At 49.4% G+C, this 20922-nt stretch overlaps 1 protein-coding gene across 5 annotated transcripts in view; it reads left to right on the forward strand.

Annotated features, from left to right (window-relative positions):
• The first annotated feature begins 990 nt into the window (after positions 1–990).
• cfap65 (cilia and flagella associated protein 65) overlaps positions 991–20922 on the forward strand; it is a 156079-nt gene continuing 136147 nt past the window's right edge. For all 5 annotated transcript variants that reach the window (XM_067987025.1, XM_067987026.1, XM_067987027.1 and 2 more), the window contains exons 1-3: positions 991–1072; positions 14284–14361; positions 17245–17432. In XM_067987025.1, coding sequence (XP_067843126.1) covers positions 14293–14361; positions 17245–17432 — 257 coding nt within the window. In that variant the 5' untranslated portion in view covers positions 991–1072; positions 14284–14292. The remainder of the gene's footprint in view (positions 1073–14283; positions 14362–17244; positions 17433–20922) is intronic.

A 20922-nucleotide genomic window follows, 5' to 3' on the forward strand; every position in this document is an offset into this window, starting at 1 on the left:
AGATAGATTTCTAGACACAAAAGGCATCAAGGGGTATGGGGAGAGAGCGGGAATATGGTATTGAGATAGAGGATCAGCCATGATCATATTGAATGGCGGAACAGACTTGAAGGGCCGAATGGCCTACTCCTGCTCCTAGTTTCTATGTTTCTATGTTTAAAGCAAGAAAGTTATGCTAATCCTTTATAAATCACTGGTTGGGCCTCTGCTGGAGTATTGTGTCCAATTCTGGGCACCACACTTTGGGAAGGATGTCAAGGCCTTGGAGAAGGTGCAGAGGAGATTTACTAGAATGGTACCAGGGATGAGGTACTTCAGTTTTGTGGAGAGACTGGAGAAGCTGGGGTTGTTCTCTTTAGAAGAGAGAAGGTTAAGAAGCGATTTAATTGAAGCATTCAAAATCATGACGGGTTCTGATGGAGTAAATAAGGAGAAACTGTTTCCACTGGCAGGAGGGTCGGTAACCAGAGGACACAGAATTAAGATAATTGGCAAAAGAACCAGAGGGGAGATGAGGAGAATTTTTTTTTACGTAGCGAGTTATTGTGATCTGGAATGCACTGCTTGAAAGGGCGGTGGAAGCAGATTCAATAGTAACTTTCAAAAGGGAATTGGACAAATACTTGAAGGGCTATGGGGAAAGAGCAGGACTGAGTGGGATTAATTGGATAGCTCTTTCAAAGAGCCGGCACAGGCAGGATGGGCCGAATGGGCCTCCTTCTGTGCTGTACCATTCTATGATTCTAGGGTACACACATTAACACACATCTTATAAAAGCTTTTACTATTTCATTTTATATTATCTGTTAGTCTATATTCATATATCTTTTAGCCTAACTACACTTTCTACACTCCGTGCATTGTCCCATTTCGACCCCCCCCCCCCCCCAGGGGAAACGCCTTTTTGCTGCGGCCGCACCGCTGTCCCCCGCTCCGAGCTGCCGTCCGTTTCCAGGGGCAACGGCGCGCGGCGCCTGTGGTTGCCGTGGAGACGGGCGGCCCCGCGGCCGATGGAAGATTGTGCTGGCGGACGGAACGCTGCGGGAGAAGGTTCGGTGAGGCGGCCGAGAAGGTGAGAGGCGCCCGGGCTCGGTTACCCGGCTCACTCTGTCACCCCAGCCCCGCGGGCACCCGAGACATCTGCAGACAGGGAGGGAGGGAGGGAGGAGGACGAGGCCCTCCATGGAGATTGCCCCCTCCCCCACCTGTGTTGCATGGAGATTGCCCCCCCCCCCCCCGAGTGTTGCATAAAGATTGCCCCCTCCCCCCCCCGAGTGTTGCGTGGAGATTTGCCCCCTTCCTCACCCAGTGTTGCATGGAGATTGCCCCCTCCCCCCAGTGTTGCATAGAGATTGCCCCCTCCCCCACCCCCCCAGTGTTGCATGGAGATTGCCCTCTCACCCCCCCAAGTGTTGCATGAAGATTGCCCGTCCCCAGTGTTGCATGGAGATTGCACCCCCCCAGTGTTGCATGGAGATTGCCCCCTCCCCCCCCAGTGTTGCATGGAGATTGTCCCCTCCCCCCCCCAGTGTTGCATCGAGATTGCCCCCTCCCCCCCAGTGTTGCATGGAGAATGCCCCCTCCCCCCCAGTGTTGCATCAAGATTGCCCCCCCCAGTGTTGCATGGAGATTGCCCTCTCACCCCCCCAAGTGTTGCATGAAGATTGCCCGTCCCCAGTGTTGCATGGAGATTGCACCCCCCCCAGTGTTGCATGGAGATTGCCCCCTCCCCCCCCAGTGTTGCATGGAGATTGTCCCCTCCCCCCCCCAGTGTTGCATCGAGATTGCCCCCTCCCCCCCAGTGTTGCATGGAGAATGCCCCCTCCCCCCCAGTGTTGCATCAAGATTGCCCCCCCCAGTGTTGCATGGAGATTGCCCTCTCACCCCCCAAGTGTTGCATGGAGATTGTCCCCTCCCCCCCAGTGTTGCATCAAGATTGCCCCCCCAGTGTTGCATCAAGATTGCCCCCCCCCAGTGTTGCATGGAGATTGCCCCCTCCCCCCCCGAGTGTTGCGTGGAGATTGCCCCCTTCCTCACCCAGTGTTGCATAAAGATTGCCCCCTCCCCCTCCCCCCAGTGTTGCATGGAGATTGCCCCCTCCCCCCAGTGTTGCATAGAGATTGCCCCCTCCGCCACCCCCCCAGTGTTGCATGAAGATTGCCCGTCCCCAGTGTTGCATGGAGATTGCACCCCACCCAGTGTTACATGGAGATTGCCCCCTTCCCCCCCCCCAGTGTTGCATGGAGATTGCCCCCTCCCCCCCCAGTGTTGCATGGAGATTGTCCCCTCCCCCCCAGTGTTGCATGGAGATTGCCCCCTCCCCCCCAGTGTTGCATGGAGAATGCCCCCTCCCCCCCAGTGTTGCATCAAGATTGCCCCCCCCAGTGTTGCATGGAGATTGCCCTCTCACCCCCCAAGTGTTGCATGGAGATTGTCCCCTCCCCCCCAGTGTTGCATCAAGATTGCCCCCCCAGTGTTGCATCAAGATTGCCCCCCCCCAGTGTTGCATGGAGATTGCCCTCTCACCCCCCAGTGTTGCATGGAGATTGCCCCCTCCCCCCCAGTGTTGCATGGAGATTGCCCCCTCCCCCCCAGTGTTGCATGGAGATTGCCCCCTCCCCCCCAGTGTTGCATGGAGATTGCCCTCTCACCCACCCCAGTGTTGCATGGAGATTGCCCTCTCACCCCCCAGTGTTGCATGGAGATTGCCCCCTCCCCCCCAGTGTTGAATGGAGATTGCCGCCTCCCCCCCAGTGTTGCATGGAGATTGCCCCCTCCCCCCCAGTGTTGCATGGAGATTGCCCCCTCCCCCCCAGTGTTGCATGGAGATTGCCCTCTCACGCACCCCAGTGTTGCATGGAGATTGCCCTCTCACCCCCCCCAGTGTTGCATGAAGATTGCCCGTCCCCAGTGTTGCATGGAGATTGCCCTCTCACCCCCCAGTGTTGCATCGAGATTGCCCCCTCCCCCCCAGTGTTGCATCGAGATTGCCCTCTCACCCCCCAGTGTTGCATGGAGATTGCCCCCTCCCCCCCCAGTGTTGCATGGAGATTGCCCCCTCCCCCCCCGTGTTGCATGGAGATTGCCCCCTCCCCCCCAGTGTTGCATGGAGATTGCCCCCCACCCAGTGTTACATGGAGATTGCCCTCTCACCCCCCAGTGTTGCATCGAGATTGCCCCCTCCCCCCCAGTGTTGCATCGAGATTGCCCTCTCACCCCCCCGTGTTGCATGGAGATTGCCCCCTCCCCCCCCGTGTTGCATGGAGATTGCCCCCTCCCCCCCAGTGTTGCATGGAGAATGCCCCCTCCCCCCCAGTGTTGCATCAAGATTGCCCCCCCCAGTGTTGCATGGAGATTGCCCCCTCCCCTCCAGTGTTGCATCAAGATTGCCCCCCCAGTGTTGCATGGAGATTGCCCCCCCCAGTGTTGCATGGAGATTGCCCTCTCACCCCCCCCCCAGTGTTGCATGGAGATTGCCCTCTCACCCCCCCCAAGTGTTGCATGAAGATTGCCCGTCCCCAGTGTTGCATGGAGATTGCCCTCTCACCCCCCCAAGTGTTGCATGAAGATTGCCCCCACCCCCCCCAGTGTTGCATGGAGATTGCCCCCCACCCAGTGTTACATGGAGATTGCCCTCTCACCCCCCAGTGTTACATGGAGATTGCCCTCTCACCCCCCCAGTGTTGCATCGAGATTGCCCCTCCACCCCCCCAGTGTTGCATGGAGATTGCCCCCTCCCCCCCAGTGTTGCATGGAGATTGCCCCCTCTCCCAGTGTTGCTTGGAAATTGCCCCCTCCCCCCAGTGTTGCATGGAGATTGACCCCTCCCCCAGTGTTGCATGGAGATTGACCCCTCCCCCAGTGTTGCATGGAGATTGACCCCTCCCCGCCAGTGTTGCATGGAGATTGCCCCCTCACCCCCAGTGTTGCATGCAGATTGCCCTCTCATCCCCCCAGTGTTACATGGAGATTGCCCCCTCCCCCCCCAGTGTTGCATGGAGATTGCCCCCTCTCACCCACCCAGTGTTGCATACAGATTGCCTTCTCAACCCCCCCAGTGTTGCATGGAGATTGCCTTCTCAACCCCCCCAGTGTTGCATGCAGATTGCCCCCTTCCCCCCGTGTTGCATGGAGATTACCCCCTCCCCCCCCAGTGTTGCATGGAGATTGCCCTCTCATCCCCCCCAGTGTTGCATGGAGATTGCCCTCTCACCCCCCAGTGTTGCATGGAGATTGCCCCCTCCCCCCCAGTGTTGCATGGAGATTGCCCCCTCCCCCCCAGTGTTGCATGAAGATTGCCCCCTCCCCCCCCCGAGTGTTGCATAAAGATTGCCCCCTCCCCCCCCCAGTGTTGCATGGAGATTGCCCCCTCCCCCCCAGTGTTGCATAGAGATTGCCCCCTCCGCCACCCCCCCAGTGTTGCATGGAGATTGCCCCCCCCCCAGTGTTGCATGAAGATTGCCCTCTCACCCCCCCCAAGTGTTGCATGAAGATTGCCCGTCCCCAGTGTTGCATGGAGATTGCACCCCACCCAGTGTTACATGGAGAATGCCCTCTCACCCCCCCAGTGTTGCATCGAGATTGCCCTCTCACCCCCCCAGTGTTGCATCGAGATTGCCCTCTCACCCCCCAGTGTTGCATGGAGATTGCCCCCTCCCCCCAGTGTTGCATGGAGAATGCCCCCTCCCCCCCAGTGTTGCATCAAGATTGCCCCCCCCCAGTGTTGCATCAAGATAGCCCTCTCACCCCCAAGTGTTGCATGGAGATTGTCCCCTCCCCCCCAGTGTTGCATCAAGATTGCCCCCCCCCCCAGTGTTGCATGGAGATTGCCCTCTCACCCCCCAGTGTTGCATGGAGATTGCCCCCTCCCCCCCAGTGTTGCATGGAGATTGCCCCCTCCCCCCCAGTGTTGCATGGAGATTGCCCCCTCCCCCCCAGTGTTGCATGGAGATTGCCCTCTCACCCCCCCCCCCCAGTGTTGCATGGAGATTGCCCTCTCACCCCCCCCCCAGTGTTGCATGGAGATTGCCCTCTCACCTCCCCCCAGTGTTGCATGGAGATTGCCCTCTAACCCCCCCCCCAGTGTTGCATGGAGATTGCCCTCTCACCCCCCCAGTGTTGCATGGAGATTGCCCTCTCACCCCCCCCCCAGTGTTGCATGGAGATTGCCCTCTCACCCCCCCCCAGTGTTGCATGGAGATTGCCCTCTCACCCCCCCCCCCCCAGTGTTGCATGAAGATTGCCCTCTCACCCCCCCAAGTGTTGCATGAAGATTGCCCGTCCCCAGTGTTGCATGGAGATTGCCCTCTCACCCCCCAAGTGTTGCATGAAGATTGCCCCCTCCCCCCCAGTGTTGCATGGAGATTGCCCCCTCCCAGTGTTACATGGAGATTGCCCTCTCACCCCACAGTGTTGCATGGAGATTGCCCCCTCCCCCCAGTGTTGCATGGAGATTGCCCCCTCCCCCCAGTGTTGCATGGAGAATGCCTCCTCCCCCCCAGTGTTGCATCAAGATTGCCCCCCCAGTGTTGCATGGAGATTGCCCTCTCACCCCCCCAGTATTGCATGGAGATTGCCCCCTCCCCTCCAGTGTTGCATCAAGATTGCCCCCCCCAGTGTTGCATGGAGATTGTCCCCCCAGTGTTGCATGGAGATTGCCCTCACAACCCCCCCAGTATTGCATGCAGATTGCCTTCTCAACCCCCCCAGTGTTGCATGGAGATTGCCCCTCCACCCCCCCAGTGTTGCATGGAGATTGCCCCCTCCCCCCCAGTGTTGCATGGAGATTGCCCCCTCCCCCCCAGTGTTGCATGGAAATTGCCCCCTCCCCCCAGTGTTGCATGGAGATTGACCCCTCCCCCAGTGTTGCATGGAGATTGACCCCTCCCCGCCAGTGTTGCATGGAGATTGCCCCCTGCCCTCCAGTGTTGCATGCAGATTGCTCTCTCATCCCCCCAGTGTTGCATGGAGATTGCCCCCTGCCTCCCCCCCAGTGTTGCATGCAGATTGCCCTCTCATCCCCCCAGTGTTACATGGAGATTGCCCCCTCCCCCCCCCAGTGTTGCATGGAGATTGCCCCCTCCCCCCCAGTGTTGCATGGAGATTGCCCCCTCTCACCCCCCCAGTGTTGCATACAGATTGCCTTCTCAACCCCCCCAGTGTTGCATGGAGATTTCCCCCTCCCCCCCAGTGTTGCATGCAGATTGCCCCCTTCCCCCGTGTTGCATGGAGATTACCCCCTTCCCCCCCCCAGTGTTGCATGGAGATTGCCCCCCCCAGTGTTGCATCGAGATTGCCCTCTCATCCCCCCAGTGTTGCATGGAAATCGCCCTCTCCCCCCCCCCCCCCCCCGCCAATGTTGCATGGAAATCGCCCTCTCCACCCCCCCCCCTGCCAGTGTTGCATGGAAATCGCCCTCTCCACCCCCCCCACCCCAGTGTTGCATGGAGATTGCCCTCTCACCCCCCAGTGGCGCCTGGAGATTGTCCCCCACTCCCCCCCCCCCCCCCCCACTCCGTGTTGCACAGAGATTGCCCCCCTTAGTGGAGCTTGGAGATTGGGAACCCCCAAGTTCAGGACAAAGCAGCCCGCTTGATTGGCACCCCATCCACCACCCTAAACATTCACTCCCTTCACCACCGGTGCACTGTGGCTGCAATGTGTACCATCCACAGGATGCACTGCAGCAACTCGCCAAGGCTTCTTCGACAGCACCTCCCAAACCCGTGACCTCTACCAACTAGCAGGATAAGGGCAGCAGGCACATGGGAACAACACCACCTGCACGTTCCCCTCCAAGTCACATACCATCCCGACTTGGAAAAATATCGTCGTACCTTCATCGTCGCTGGGTCAAAATCCTCGAACTCCCTACCTAACAGCACTGTGGGAGAACCTTCACCACATGGACTGCAGCGGTTCAAGAAGGCGGCTCACCATCACCTTCTCAAGGGCAATTAGGGATGCGCAATAAATGCTGGCCTCACCAGCGACGCCCACATCCCATGAACAAATAAAAAAAATGTTGCATGAAGATTGGGAACCCCCAGTGTTGCATGGAGATTGGGGCACCTAAGAGTTGCATAGAGATTGAGAGCCTCCCTAGTGTTGCACGGAGATGAGGGGACCAAGTTTTGCATTGGGACGAGGGGAGCCAGTGATCTTGTGGAGACGAGGGGAGCCATTGATCTTGTGGAGACGAGGGGAGCCGGTGATCTTGTGGAGACGATGAGAGGAACCAGTGTTTTTGTGGAGACGAGGGGAGCCAGCGTTGCATAGACTCCACCCTAGTTTCCCTCCTTCATGCATGAGCCTGGACAGGATATTTGACTGTGATGGCCATCACCCCTGGTCCTGCTGTCACCTGACATCTGCAGTTTCTGGTGATTTTGCACTTCGCTTGCCCAGGGGCGCCGAGGCTAATTGTAACACTCCTACTAGTTGCTCCTCCTTTTCCCTCTATCTGTACCTTTTACATTTGAGGGGTGAGATGATGAGCAGCTTTTGGATTCGAGTGCTGTGTGGCATCTTTGCTCCATGAATAAATCGTGTTTTTGCTGTTCACAAAATGGAATAAGTACGGCAAGTGTTGTGGGGCAGCGCAACATCCCTCGAATTACCCTTGTTATCCTGTTTAGCAAGATTTTCAACCCAAGGCGTGTAATATTTCATACAAAATGTCTTGGAGGCTGTTTGCAGAGTGGATCTGAGCAATAACAACTTAGTTGCTCTAATTATAAAGCCTAATGTGCTCATGCAATTCTATATCTTTCTATTCCCATTCTCCCAATTTTTCTTTCTTTCTTTCTCTCTTTTTCTCTCTCTTTCTCTCTGCCTGTCTTTCCTTTTTCTCCTTCCTTCCCTCTGTCATTCTTTCCCTCTCTCTCTTTCTTTCGCTTTTTCTTCCTCTCTTTTCTTTCTCCTTCCCTCCATCTGTCATTCTTTTTCTTTCTTTCTCTCTTGCTTTCTCTCTCTCTCTCTTTTTCTCTCATTCTTGTTTTCTATCTCTTTCTATCTTTTTCTTTCTCTTTTTTTCTCTGTCTGTCTTTCTTTCTCCTTCCCTCCCTCTGTCGTTCTTTCTCCCTTTCTTTCTTTCTTCCTCTCTTTATTTCTTTATTTCTTTTTCTTTCTCTCTCTTGCTTTCTCTTTTTCTCATTCTCGTTTTCTATTTCTTTCTGACTTTTTCTTTCTCTCTCTTACTCTTTATTTCTCTCTCTGTCTGAATGTCTTTCTTTCTCCTTCCCTTCCTCCATCTTTCTCGTTCTCTCTTTCTCTGCCTCTCTTTTTATTTATTTCTTCCTCTTTTTCTTTCTCTCTTTCTTTCTCTCTTCCTCTCTTTCTTTCTTTCTCTCTTGCTTTTTCTCTCTCTCTTTCTCTCATTCTCGCTTTCTACCTCTTTCTCTTTTTTCTCTCTCTCTTTCTGCCTGTCTTTCTTTCTTTCTTCCCTCCCTCTGTCGTTCGTTCTCTCTGTCTTTCTCTCTCTTTTCTTTCTCTCGCTTTCTTTCGCTCTCTTTCTTTCTGTCTCTCTGTCTTTCTTTCTCCTTCCCTCCCTCTGTCTTTCTCTCGATCTCTCTCTCTCTCTTTCCCATTTTCTCTTTTTCTTTCTCTTTCTCTCTGTCTGTCTTTCTTTTCCTTTCTCCTTCCCTCCCTCCATCTGTCCTTCTCTCGTTTGTTCGTTGTCTCGTTCGTTCGTTCTCTCTCTCGCTTTCTCATTTTCTCTCTGTCTTTCTTTTTCTTTCTCCTTCTCTCCCTCCATCGTTCTTACTTTCTTCCTTTCTTTCTCTCGTTCTCTCTTCTTTCCCCTTCCCTCCCTTCTCTTTCTCTTTCTTTCTTATAAGCCCACATGCATAGCATTGCTTCGTAATAGTACTTGCATTTACAATAATGTGGTAATGCTTGCCAGAAGGCGTGACAGCAACATCCCATAAACAGCAGTGAGATGAATGACCAGTTGATCTGTGATTTTTTTTTTTGGTGGTGTGATTGAGGGTGGACCAGGACAATTCTCTTCTTCGAACAGTGACGGGGAATCCTTAACATCCACTCGAACCGTTGGAACAGGCAAAATCTCTGACAACGCAGCACTGCCTCAGTTCTGCAAGGGAGTGTCAGCCTAGATTATAAACTTGAGTCCTAGTAGGCAGCTTGAACCCACAACCTTCCAATCCCTGAAGCAAAATATCACAAAGCCACGCTGATGCCTTGTGAGGGAGGGGGAAGGAAAACTGATATTACTGATCCCATCCCACCACGCGAGCTCCAACAATACAGCACTCCCTCAGTGCTGCACTGGAGTGCCAGCCTAGATTAGAAATTCAGACTCTAATATGGGGCTTGAACCCCTGGGCTCCTGACCCAGAGATGAGAATCCTAGCAACTGAGCCAAGCAGATGCTTTATAAATGATGAGCCAACCAGGCAAAATGTAATGTTACATAGGAATTGCTGGACGAGAAAAGATCAAGGTCCATCTAGTTCGCCTTTTACTATCCTGGTAATCGCTGATTCAATGATAATGGGATCTGTTGACTAATCATAGCAATCAATCTCTATCAATTAGTCTACAACAGACCCAGACGTGAGGCGAGGAAAACCCCCAGGGGTGGAGAGCTTTGGAAACCACAGGTCCAAAGACACCTGTTCCTCCCGAGCATGCCACATGACATGTCTCAAATTACTCGTATATTGGATCCCAAAATGTTATTTTCTGAAAGAAATCTATGGCCCAGAATTTGCTGGAGCGGGGCATCTCACGGCTTGCCCCATTTGTTAGATTTTTTTCCCTCACCCTTCAGTATGGTGAGAGCAATGGGGCATCTGGAACGTTGGGTGAACGACTGGACCAACAGTCTATCTCCTTAACCATGAGATTTAAGGATAGAGAAAGAACCAGAGGAAGGACGGAGAAGGAAATAGGGTGAATTAGTGTCAAATTAGATACAGAAAGAGAAATGAAGTGAGGGAAAGAAAGAGATTGGATTAAGAGAGAGAGAGAAAAGAGACACAAAAGTAAGAAAAAAAATGTAAACATTTTAAAACCTCTAGGAACAATTTACAATCTGCAGAAATGAGACTCTACAGTTTCAGTTGTTCCCTTTCTGGGCCGGAGAGGTTGAGTGGCATTGCAGGAACATAAATCTCCTCATTAATAGGGTCCTTTCGTCGTTAAGTGCCAGCCCTAACGCTCTACGGCAATTCATATTTAATTCATTTTAACAGCGCAAATGCAGCAATTTCTTGAAACTCATGGGGAGGTTGAGGTCGAGCTGCCGTTTTCGCGAGGCTAATGGTGGAGCGGCGCAAATCGTCCAGCAATTTATGGCAATTGGCAACTTGTGGCCTCTCTCCCTCGCCACAAATTGCTGGACGATTTACATATTAATAACGGCGTGCACCATTAAAATCGCCGTTATTTTCCCAGCAAATTCTGGGCCATTATTTCCACAGTTTAGGTTTGAATTTACCCCCCTTCAAGCCCAGTCTGTGCCCTCTGTTCTGTCCTGGACAAGGTGAAAGAGCTTGCAATGAAAGGTACAGACCTTCATAGTCTCAGCCAGCAACACTGTACAGTTCCTGTCAGTCAGACTGTTTAGCATGCTGACAGCAAATCGCCAGTAGGAAAAATTGAACATAAGCCAACTGAACTTAAGTCAATGGTGTGCAATGCTCTTCTTATGCAATACTCTTAATCCATCACCTCAAATTGCTCCCACCACTATCACCACCAGTGACAGTCCTGTAAGGGCCAATGCTTCACCTTGCTCTACACCTCCCAAGTGCTTTCTCCAGCACAACCTAAGATCGGAAGGACAACATCTATAATTGTGTTGCTAGGTTTGCAGTTTAACTGTTAAACAGTAGGAAAATTTCACACTTTCCATTGTGCTTTAGCGAGATCACTGCAGAATTCCCCATACGGAGGACTCTCACAGAGGGTCACTTGTGATGTCATTATTTTGTGCACAAATATCCCAGTAAATACTCAGTGAAGTTGTCATAAACCTTTCGTTTATAACACAACTCTAAATGCCAAGTTAACTCCCCAGCAATATTTATACCTGCTATTTAATCAATGGGAGAAAGTCATTAGCATAATATGAGCAGATTGCAATGTTTTAACCTAATCAGAATTATTGGTTTTGCATTTACCATATGTAGCAATTCCACTTAAGTAAATGGGGAATAGGGTAAGAGTTGTGAGATTGTAATAAATTCTGGACCTGATGCTCAGTACTATATTATTCCATCAGTCTGGTAATAGCAGAGTGCCTTACTTGCCAAGCAATTTAAAGGACAACAGCATCTCGATTATAATTGCAGTTAACTGAAAGGTCACTTAATATTATAGTTATTTTTTTTGCTTCTTTGTTCTGATTGTCAGGTTTCCTGGTGCTGTTCTCTCTTTGTTCTCAGGTCTGTGTCTGGAAATTTGGAACTCTCCTCCCCCAGAAAGCTGTTGAGGCTGGGTCAGTTGAAAATTTCAAAACTGAGTTTGATAAATTTTTGTTAGATAAGGGTATTAAGGGACATGGAGCAAAGGCCGGTAAATGAAGTTGATTATAGAAGATTAAGGGTTGCTCCAATTGAGTTGTTTAAGATGATTAAAGGATTTGATGGGGTGGATAGAAACTATTTCCTCTGGTGAGGAGAGTCTAGAACAAGGGGGCATAACCTTAAAATTAGAGCTAGGCTGTTCAGGGGTGATGTCAGGAAGCAGTTCTTCACACAAAGGGTAGTGGAAATCTGGAGCCCTCTCTCCCAAAAAGCTGTTGAGACTGAGAGTCAATTGAAAATTTCAAAACTGAAATTGATAGATTTTTGTTGGGTTATGGAACCAAGGCAGGTAGGTAGAGTTAAGACACAGATCAGCCATGATCTAATTGAATGGCGGAACAAGCTCGAGGGATTGAATGGCCTACTCCTGTTCCTATGTCCATCAAATTTGGAGAACAGTAAATGGCACCTCATGACAGCAGTTTGTCCCAATAAACACTGATGATAACAGTTAAAGACCTTTGGAAGGAGCCAAAGTCATAAGCAAAAGGAGGGTTGTCCACTTGTTAACACTAGAAGGCTATGTCTGACATCACAGTGTGCGTTCTTGCACAGTGTGGTGCGCGATGACGACAACAACAACTTGCATTTATATAACACCTTTAACATGGTAAAACGTCCTAAGACGCTTCACAGGAGTGTTATCAGACAAAATTTGATACCAAGCCGCATGAGGTATTAGGACATATGATCAAAAGCTTGGTCAAAGAGGTAGGTTTTAAGGAGCATCTTAAAGGAGGAGAGAGGTGGAGAGGTTTAGGGAGGGAATTCCAGAGCTTAGGGCCTAGGCAGCTGAAGGCATGGCCGCCAATGGTGGAGTGAAGAAAATTGGGGATGCGCAAGATGCCAGAATTGGAGGAGCGCCGAGTTCTCGGAGGGTTGTAGGGCTGGAAGAGGTTACAGAGATAAAGAGGGCCGAGGCCATTGAGGGATTTGAACACAAGGATAAGAATTTTAAAATCGAGGTGTCGCCGACCCGGGAGCCAATGTAGGTCAGAGAGCACAGGGGTGATGGGTGAACAGGACTTGGTGTGAGTTAGGATACGGGCAGCAGAGTTTTGGACGAGCTCAAGTTTTTGCAGGTTGCCAGGTGGGAGGCCGGTCAGGAGTACATTGGAATAAAGTGATAGCACGTGATTTCCACCTGTGATTTTGCCGCAAGGACTTTGCTGATCTCAACTGTGGTTACGGGCTGATTTGAATGGCAATCAGTTTATCCAGGGAGGGAGGGAAAATAAGAGAGTTAATTCTCCAGGTCTCCCCTCTCTCCCCTTCCTCCTTGAGGCCAAGAATGGCATTCAGCGAGGACACAAAGCAGTCTGCCATGTTCACTGTCAGACCGTGAATCTGTGTCTAGCATCAAGAAGAGAGTTAGATAAAAGTAGAATGGGAAGAGGAGAAGAAAAAAAAGGGAACTGTTCCCAAAGCTCTCCACCATTGGGGTTTTCCTTTCATCGTGTCTGGGTCAATTGTAGACTAATTGATAGAGATCGATTGCTGTGATTAGTCAATACTCCATTATTGTTGTGTCGTGCGATTACCAGGATGGCGAACTAGATGGACCGTGCTCTTTTTTTCATCTGGCAATTCCTATGAATGTTTGTGTAGAATAAATTGTGTGTTCCAGAGAGCAAGGTCAGAAGCTTAACTGGACCAGCCGTAATACCATGGCTATGAGTGCTGGGCAGAGACTGGTTTACTTTGCACGAGTAGCTCTCCTCCTGATTTCTCAAAGCCCCTCCACCATCTATAAGACTGAAGTCAGGACTGTGATGGAGTATTTACCACTTGGGTGAATGGTGAATTTGAGCACATCCAATACTCGCACCAAGTCCCGTTCACCATCACCCCTGTGCTCACTGACCTATAGTGGCTCCTGGTCCAGCAACACCTCAGTTTTAAAATTCTCGTCCTTGTTTTCAAATCCCTCCATGGCCTCGCCCCTCCCTATCTCTGTAACCTCCTCCAGCCCTACAACCCTCCGAGATCTCTGCGCTCCTCCAGTTCCGGCCTTTTAATCGCTCCACCATTGGCGGCCGTGCCTTCAGTTGCCTCGGCTGTAAGCTCTGGGATTCCCTCCCTAAACCTCTCCGCCTCTCGACCTCTCTTTCTTCGTTTAAGACGCTCCTTAAAACCTGCCGCTTTGTCACCTGTCCTAATATCTCTTTATGTGGCTCAAGGTCAAATTTAGTTTGATAATCGCTCCTGTGAAGCGCCCTGGGACATTTTACTACACTGAAGGCGCTATATAAATGCAAGTTGTTGTTGTTGAAGTATTTTTTGACGTGCAGTCACTGTTGTATTGTAGGGAAACACTGAGATCAGTGAAAACGAAAATCGATCTTGCCCGCTTTACTCAATCACCCAAAGTCAAAAGTACCTCAAATTCCTTCAAATTGTACTTGCTGCTCTACCGTGTCACTGCCAATCCAGCCTGCATCCACCGTTCCCATCTCGCTCAAAATAACACCCTTTTGTTTTCTTTTCCAGCAGCCTGTCTCCAGCCCCCATCTACTTTTGATATCTTTCTCCGGACCGGTGCTCCGCACCCTACTCCGACCGGCTCCTCCTTCCTCACCCTGTTCAAATACAGCAAAGAAATTGCTCAATTTGGCGTGGGGGATGATTGAAATAAAGAGATACTGTTCAACTCCTGCCGCGGACCCCCATTACTTTGATACATCACTATAAACATGTACACCTCTGATTATATTTCTTTTTACATTGACAGTGTTTAAACATGTTGAGCTCCACTTGTCCCGTGAAGTCTGTCCCTTTTCAGGAGCTGACAATGAAAACTTGTAGTAAGGTACGTGCTTTATACAATGTCGGTGTGTGATTAATGGATCATTTATTTTATATATATATATATAATATGAAGGTGCAAAAAAGATTTACAAGGTTGATACCAGAACTGAGAGGTTATAACTATCAGGAAAGATTAAGCAGGCTGGGGCACTTTTCTCCAGAAAAGAGAAGGCTGAGAGGTGACCTAATAGAGTTCTTTAAAATTATGAAGTGTTTCTATAGGGTAAGACGTAGAGAAGATGTTTTCACTTGTGGGGGAGTTCAAAACTAGGGAACATAAATATAAGATAATCGCTAATAAATCCAATAAGGAATTCAGGAGAAACTTATTTACCCAGAGATTGGTTAGAATGTGGAACTCGCTACAACAAGGAGTAGTTGAGGCGAATAGCATAGATGCATTTAAGGGGAAGCTAGATAAACACATGAGGGAGAAAGGAATAGATGGGTACACTGATAAGGTAGATGAAGTGGGGTGTGAGGAGGCTCGTGTGGAGCGTAATCACCAGCATAGACCAGTTGGGCCGAATGGCCTGTTTCTGTGCTGTAAATTCTATGTAGTTCCATGTAATATGTATAAACTGTATTTATACTAGTAGATCTCATGGCATTCCTTACTGCAGATGAGATGACATGGCTTGTGGGAACAAACATGCGACAAACCATCAGCATTTGACACTGGACAGTCAGTATATTGGTGACCCTGGTGAACGAGTTAAGTGTTTACTGACACACCCAGAGCAAATCAGTGCAATTGGGGCCCCTCTGCACCCTCGTCCCTTTCCTACCTCCAATACAAAGGAGGGAATGTCGTGTAAAACCGATCACTTTGAGGCACAAAGCCCATCTAACTACTAATTTTCACACTTTAGGGCTGTTCTTGAGTTGTCAGCCATTTGGGGGCTGTGTCAAGATTTTTATTTGGATCCATTGGTCAGCCTTTGCTCGTTTTCTAGGTTGGCCTGTACAAGAACAGGTTATTGGATTTGGGATTGGTGTAGGTGCAATTAAGTTAAGCAAGTGAGTTGTAAATGCATATAGTATTGATTCTCTTTGAGGGTAGTTTAACAATTGGGGATAGTAGTGGTGGGAGATGAATAACGAGTAATTAAGGGTGGAGGAAGTTAAAGGTTATTATTTATGTTATTTAGGGGGATTGGAGTAGTGAGGAGTTGGGATGTGTGGAATGGGATTCTTAGACTTTGGGTTCATGTACAGAGGGACAAAAGCAGGAATTTTGGGGGGGGTGGGGAGGGGAGGGGAGAAAAGAAGTGATAGTGGGGCAGAGGCCTTTTATTTTAAAGAAAAGGACAGTGGAGAACTGGCTTCAGAAAAAAAGACAGTGGGGGAGAAGCATTTGGGAAAAAGAGACAGTGGGGCCAGACATTCAGGGGCAAAGATAGTGGAGAACAAGTGTTTGGAAAGAACAAGATAGCGGGGAACGCACTAACTCAACAAGTGACGTGCCCCCCCCCCCCCCCCCCCCTTGGTCTGAGGCCTTCACTTTTCAGGTGCGATGATTTCCATTTGCCACATCAACGACAACTTGCATTTATATAGCGCTTTTAACGTAGTAAAACGTCCCAAGACCCTTCACAGGAGCGTAATCAGACAAAATTTGACACCGAGCCACATAAGGAGATATTAGGACAGGGTTGGTCAAAGAGGTAGGTTTTAAGGAGCACCTTAAAGGAGGAGAGAGAGGCGAAGAGGTTTAGGGAGAGAATTCCAGAGGTTAGGGCCTAGGCAGCTGAACGATATTATAGATGAGTTAGATGAGGTTACCGAGTGTAATGTATCCAAGTTTGCTGAAGATACAAAGCTAGGTGGGAAAGTAAGCTGTGAAGAGGTCGCAAAGAGGCTGCAAAGGGATATAGACAGGTTAAGTGAGTGGGCGAGAAGGTGGCAAATGGAGTATAATGTGGGGAAATGTGAAATTTGATAGGAAGAATAGAAAACCAGAATATTTTTTAAAAGGTGAGAGACTAAGAAATGTTGGTAGTCAGAGGGATTTGGGTGTCCTTGTTAACATGTAGGTATAGCAAGCAATTAGGAAGGCAAATGGTATGTTAGCCTTTATTGCAAGGGGGTTGGAGTATAAGAGTAAGGAGGTCTTGCTGCAATTATATAGGGCTCTGGCTCTGCAGTACACCTGGAGTACTGTATACAGTTTTGGTCTCCTTCCTTAAGGAAGGATATACTTGTCTTAGAGGAGGTGCAAAGAAGGTTCACTGGACTGATTCCTGGGATGAGAGGATTGTCCTATGAGGAGAGATTGAGTAGAATGGGCCTATATTCTCTGGAGTTTAGAAGATTGAGCGGTGATCTCATTGAAAATTCTTAGAAGGCTTGATAGGGTAGCTGCTGAGAGGCTGCTCCCCTGGCTGGAGAGTCTAGAACTAGGGGTCATAGTCTCAAGATAAGGGGTCAGCCATTTAGGACCGAGATGAGGAGGAATTTCTTCACTCAGAGGGCTGTAAATCTTTGGAATTCTCTACCCCAGAGGGCTGTGGATGCTCAGTCGTTGAGTCTATTCAAGACTGAGATCGATGGATATTTGAACACTAAGGGAATCAAGGGATACGGGCATAGGGTGGGAAAGTGGAGTTGAGGTAGAAGATTAGCCATGATCTTATTGAATGGTGGAGCAGACTCGAGGGGTCGTATGGCCTACTCCTGCTCCTACTTCTTATGTTCTTATGTAGGCAGATTGCCAACTTAATGCCAATGTTTTGGCTGCCTGAACTTGTGTCACGTTGAACTGGATGTAGAACATTTGATTTTTTTTTTTGGTTGTCAATAGCGCTAAGCTTGTGCTGTTGTGGTTGTCAAACTGTTTCTGTATCTTGTAGGTACTAACACTTTGCCTCTGACTTCTCTGCAGTGGAATGTCCACAGTCTGACCAGTACCGAAAGCTCAAGAAAGAAGAGAAACAAGCGAATCAAATCAAACTTTTTCGGCATTGAGGTCATGGAGCATCTGGAGTGGCTGGACTGGGAGCTGGGGGTAGAATCCACCAAGCACATAACGTTGAAGAATGTCCAGTTTAAAACTCAAAAATTCAAGTACAGGTGAGTTTTTGGAACAGCTTTGCAGGAGCTTTAATGCACTGCCGAAAACCGCTTTCACGTAACATCGTAAGAATTATGGGCCAGATTTGCTGTTAATTACCAGACTTAACTTTCTGTGGCAGGTTTAATGGGCGGTTAATGTGCAAATGCAGCAACTTCATAAAAATCACGGGGTGGTTAAGGGCAACATGCCGTTTTCGCAAAGCTAACCGCGGAATGGTGCAAATCAGCCAGCAACTTGTGGCGACTCGCAATTCACGGGGTATCTCTTCCTCGCCACAAGCTGCTGCCTGATTTGCGCATTAATAACAGCGTGTGTCGTTCAGATGCCGTTACTGTTTCAGCAAAATCTGGCCCATTTAGTCCATCTGGCCCAGGAGCGTCTTTTGTGCTTTGTGGGCCACGTGGGCTTGTACCATTGAGCCTCGAGGGTCACATGTAAAATTTAGATCCATATTTCCATTAATTTGCATATATCTTCAGATGTTGATGTAACAGATCCTGACGTTCTGATTTGGGATTTACCCACTAATGAGGCAACGGGGCGAGGGTCAGCCCTTTCCAAGTCGAAAGCCCAATGAAGTTCAAACGGGACAAACCAGCGGATAAGAAATGACTCAAAACAGGACAGAGTTTTGAGGGCCAGATTGTCAGGACTTGGGGACTACATGTGTCCCATGGACTGCATTGTGGGCACTCCTGATGTAGCCTACTCCTTCCAAACACCATGCACCCTATTGTGGATTCTAACTGAGCCATTTACAGCCAATAAAGTACTTTTGAAGTGTAGTCACTGTTATAATCATAGAATCTTACAGCACAGAAGGAGGCCATTTGGCCCATCGTGGCTGTGCCGGCTCTTTGAAAGAGCTATCCAACTTCCTTTCTCTTTCCCCATAGCCTTGCATAATGTAGGAAACGCGGCAGCCATTTTGCACACAGCAGGGTCCCACAAACAACAATGGGATAGAATCATAGAAAGTTTTTTCTCATAACTAAAATTCTCCAGCCCTGGCAATATCCTCGTAAATCTCCTCTGTACCCTCTCTAGTGCAATCACATCTTTCCTGTAATGTGGTGACCAAAACTGAGCGCAGTACTCAAGCTGTGGCCTAACCAATGTTTTATACAGTTCTAGCATAACCTACATAGGAACATAAGAAATAGGAGCAGGAGTAGGCCAATCGGCCCCTCGAGCCTGCTCCGCCATTCAATAAGATCATGGCTGGGCTGATCTGATCCTAACCTCAAATCTAAAGAACACAAGAAGTAGGAGCAGGACCCGGCCACTCAGCCCCTGTCTGCTCTTATATTCTATGCCTAGGCTAATAAAGGAAAGTATCCCATATGCCTTTTTAGCCACCTTATCTACCTGTCCTGCTACCTTAAGGGATCTGTGGGTGTGGGGTGGGGGGGGTGTGGGTGGGGGGGGGGGTGTGGGTGGGGGGGGGTGTGGGTGGGGGGGGGGGTGTGGGTGGGGGGGGGGGTGTGGGTGGGGGGGGGGTGTGGTTGGGGGGGGGTGTGGGTGGGGGGGGGTGGGGGGGGTGCGGGGGTGGGGGGCTGCGGGGGTGGGGGGCTGCGGGGGTGGGGGGCTGCGGGGGGGGGTGGGGGTGGGGTGGGAGGGGGGTGCTGCTTCACTAGCCCTACTAATGAATTATAAGTCCGCGCAATTGATGGGAATGAGTCATTCGACGTATTTCCCGTCATTTGCGGCTTAGCAAGTCTGAGTGAAAAGGATGCTTGTGTGGCAGAAGTCAGACGCAACGTGCTTTCCGGGCGGGGGGAATTGGGGGGTTAAAACCCCAGGTCAGGTTCTCTTATGCCCCCCTCCACCCCCGCCGTAGTGACCAAATCAGGACCAGCATTGGCAGAGACCTGGAATGATGCAAGGAGAAAAATAGGGAAGAATGTTCAAATGAAGTTGGGGATGGGGTGGAGCATGGGAGAGAAATAAATCACTAAACCAACCGTAGAATCATACGGCACAGAAGGAGGCCATTTGGCCCATTGTACATGTGCTGGCTCTTTGAAAGAGCTATCCAAATAGTCCCACTCCCCCACTCTTTCGCCATAGACCTGCAAATTTTTCCTTTTCAAGTATTTATCCAATTCCCTTTTGAAAGTTATTATTGAATCTGCTTCCACCGCTCTTTCAGGGAGTGCATTCCAGATCATAACAACTCACTGTACAAAAATGTTTCTCCTCATTTCACCTCTGGCTCTTTTGCCAGGCTCTTATGGGTTAGTAAATGAAAGCCGGCACGGATTTGTTAAAGGCAAATTGTGTTTGACTAACTTGATTGAGCTCTTTGATGAAGTAACGGAGACGGTTGATGAGGGTAATGCGGTTGATGTGTATATGACTTTCAAAAGGCGTTTGATAAAGTGCCACACAATAGACTTGTTAGCAAAATTACAGCCCATAGGATTAAAGGGACAGTGACAGCATGGATACAAAATTGGCTTGGGGACAGAAAGCAGAGAGTAGTGGTGAAGGGTTGTTTTTCAGACTGGAGGGAAGTATACAGTGGTGTTCCCCAGGGGTCAGTATTAGGACCACAGATCTTTTTGATGTATATCAATGACCTGGACTTGGGTATACAGGGCATAATTCGGAAATATAATAAACAGTGAGGAGGATAGTAACAGACTTCAGGAGGACATAGACAGACTGATGAAATGGGCAGACGTATGGCAGATGAAATTTAATGCAGAAAAGTGTGACGTGATTCATTTTGGTAGGAAGACTGATGAGAGGCAATATAAACTAAATGGTACAATTTTAAAGGGGGTGCAGGAACAGAGAGACCTCGGGGTATCCGGTCACAAGTCTTTGAAGATGGCAGGACAAGTTGAGAAGGCTGTTAAAAAGGCACACGGGATCCATGGCTTTATAAATAGAGACATAGAGTACAAAAGCAAGGAAGTTATGCTAAATCTTTCTAAAACACTGGTTAGGCCCCAGCTGGAGTATTGTGTCCAATTCTGGGCACCACACTTTAGGAAGGATATCAGGGCCTTAGAGAGGGTGCAGAGGAGATTTACTAGAATGGTACCAAGGACGAAAGACTTTAGTTACATGGAAGATTAGAGAAGCTGGGATTGTTCTCCTTAAAGCGGAGAAGGTTAAGGGGAGAATTAATAGAGGCATTCAAAATCATAAAGGATTTTAATAGAGTAAATAAGGAGAGACTGTTTTCACTGGCAGAAGGGTTGGTAACCAGAGGACACAGATTTAAGGTAGAATCATAGAGCATAGAATGATACAGCATAGAAGCCTATGCCTGCTCTTTGAAAGAGCTATCCAATTAGTCCCACTCGCCTGCTCTTTCCCCATAGCCCTACAAATTTTTCCTCTTCAAGTATTTATCCAATTCCCTTTTGAAAGTTATTTTCGAATCAGCTTCCACCGCCCTTTCAGGCAGAGCATTCCTCTACCTCTAAAAACTCTCCCCTTAATCTTCTCTGCTCTAAGAAGAACAATCGCAGC

The sequence above is a fragment of the Heptranchias perlo genome, chromosome 7, assembly GCF_035084215.1.
Source record: "Heptranchias perlo isolate sHepPer1 chromosome 7, sHepPer1.hap1, whole genome shotgun sequence".
Classification (NCBI taxonomy): Eukaryota; Metazoa; Chordata; class Chondrichthyes; order Hexanchiformes; family Hexanchidae; genus Heptranchias; species Heptranchias perlo.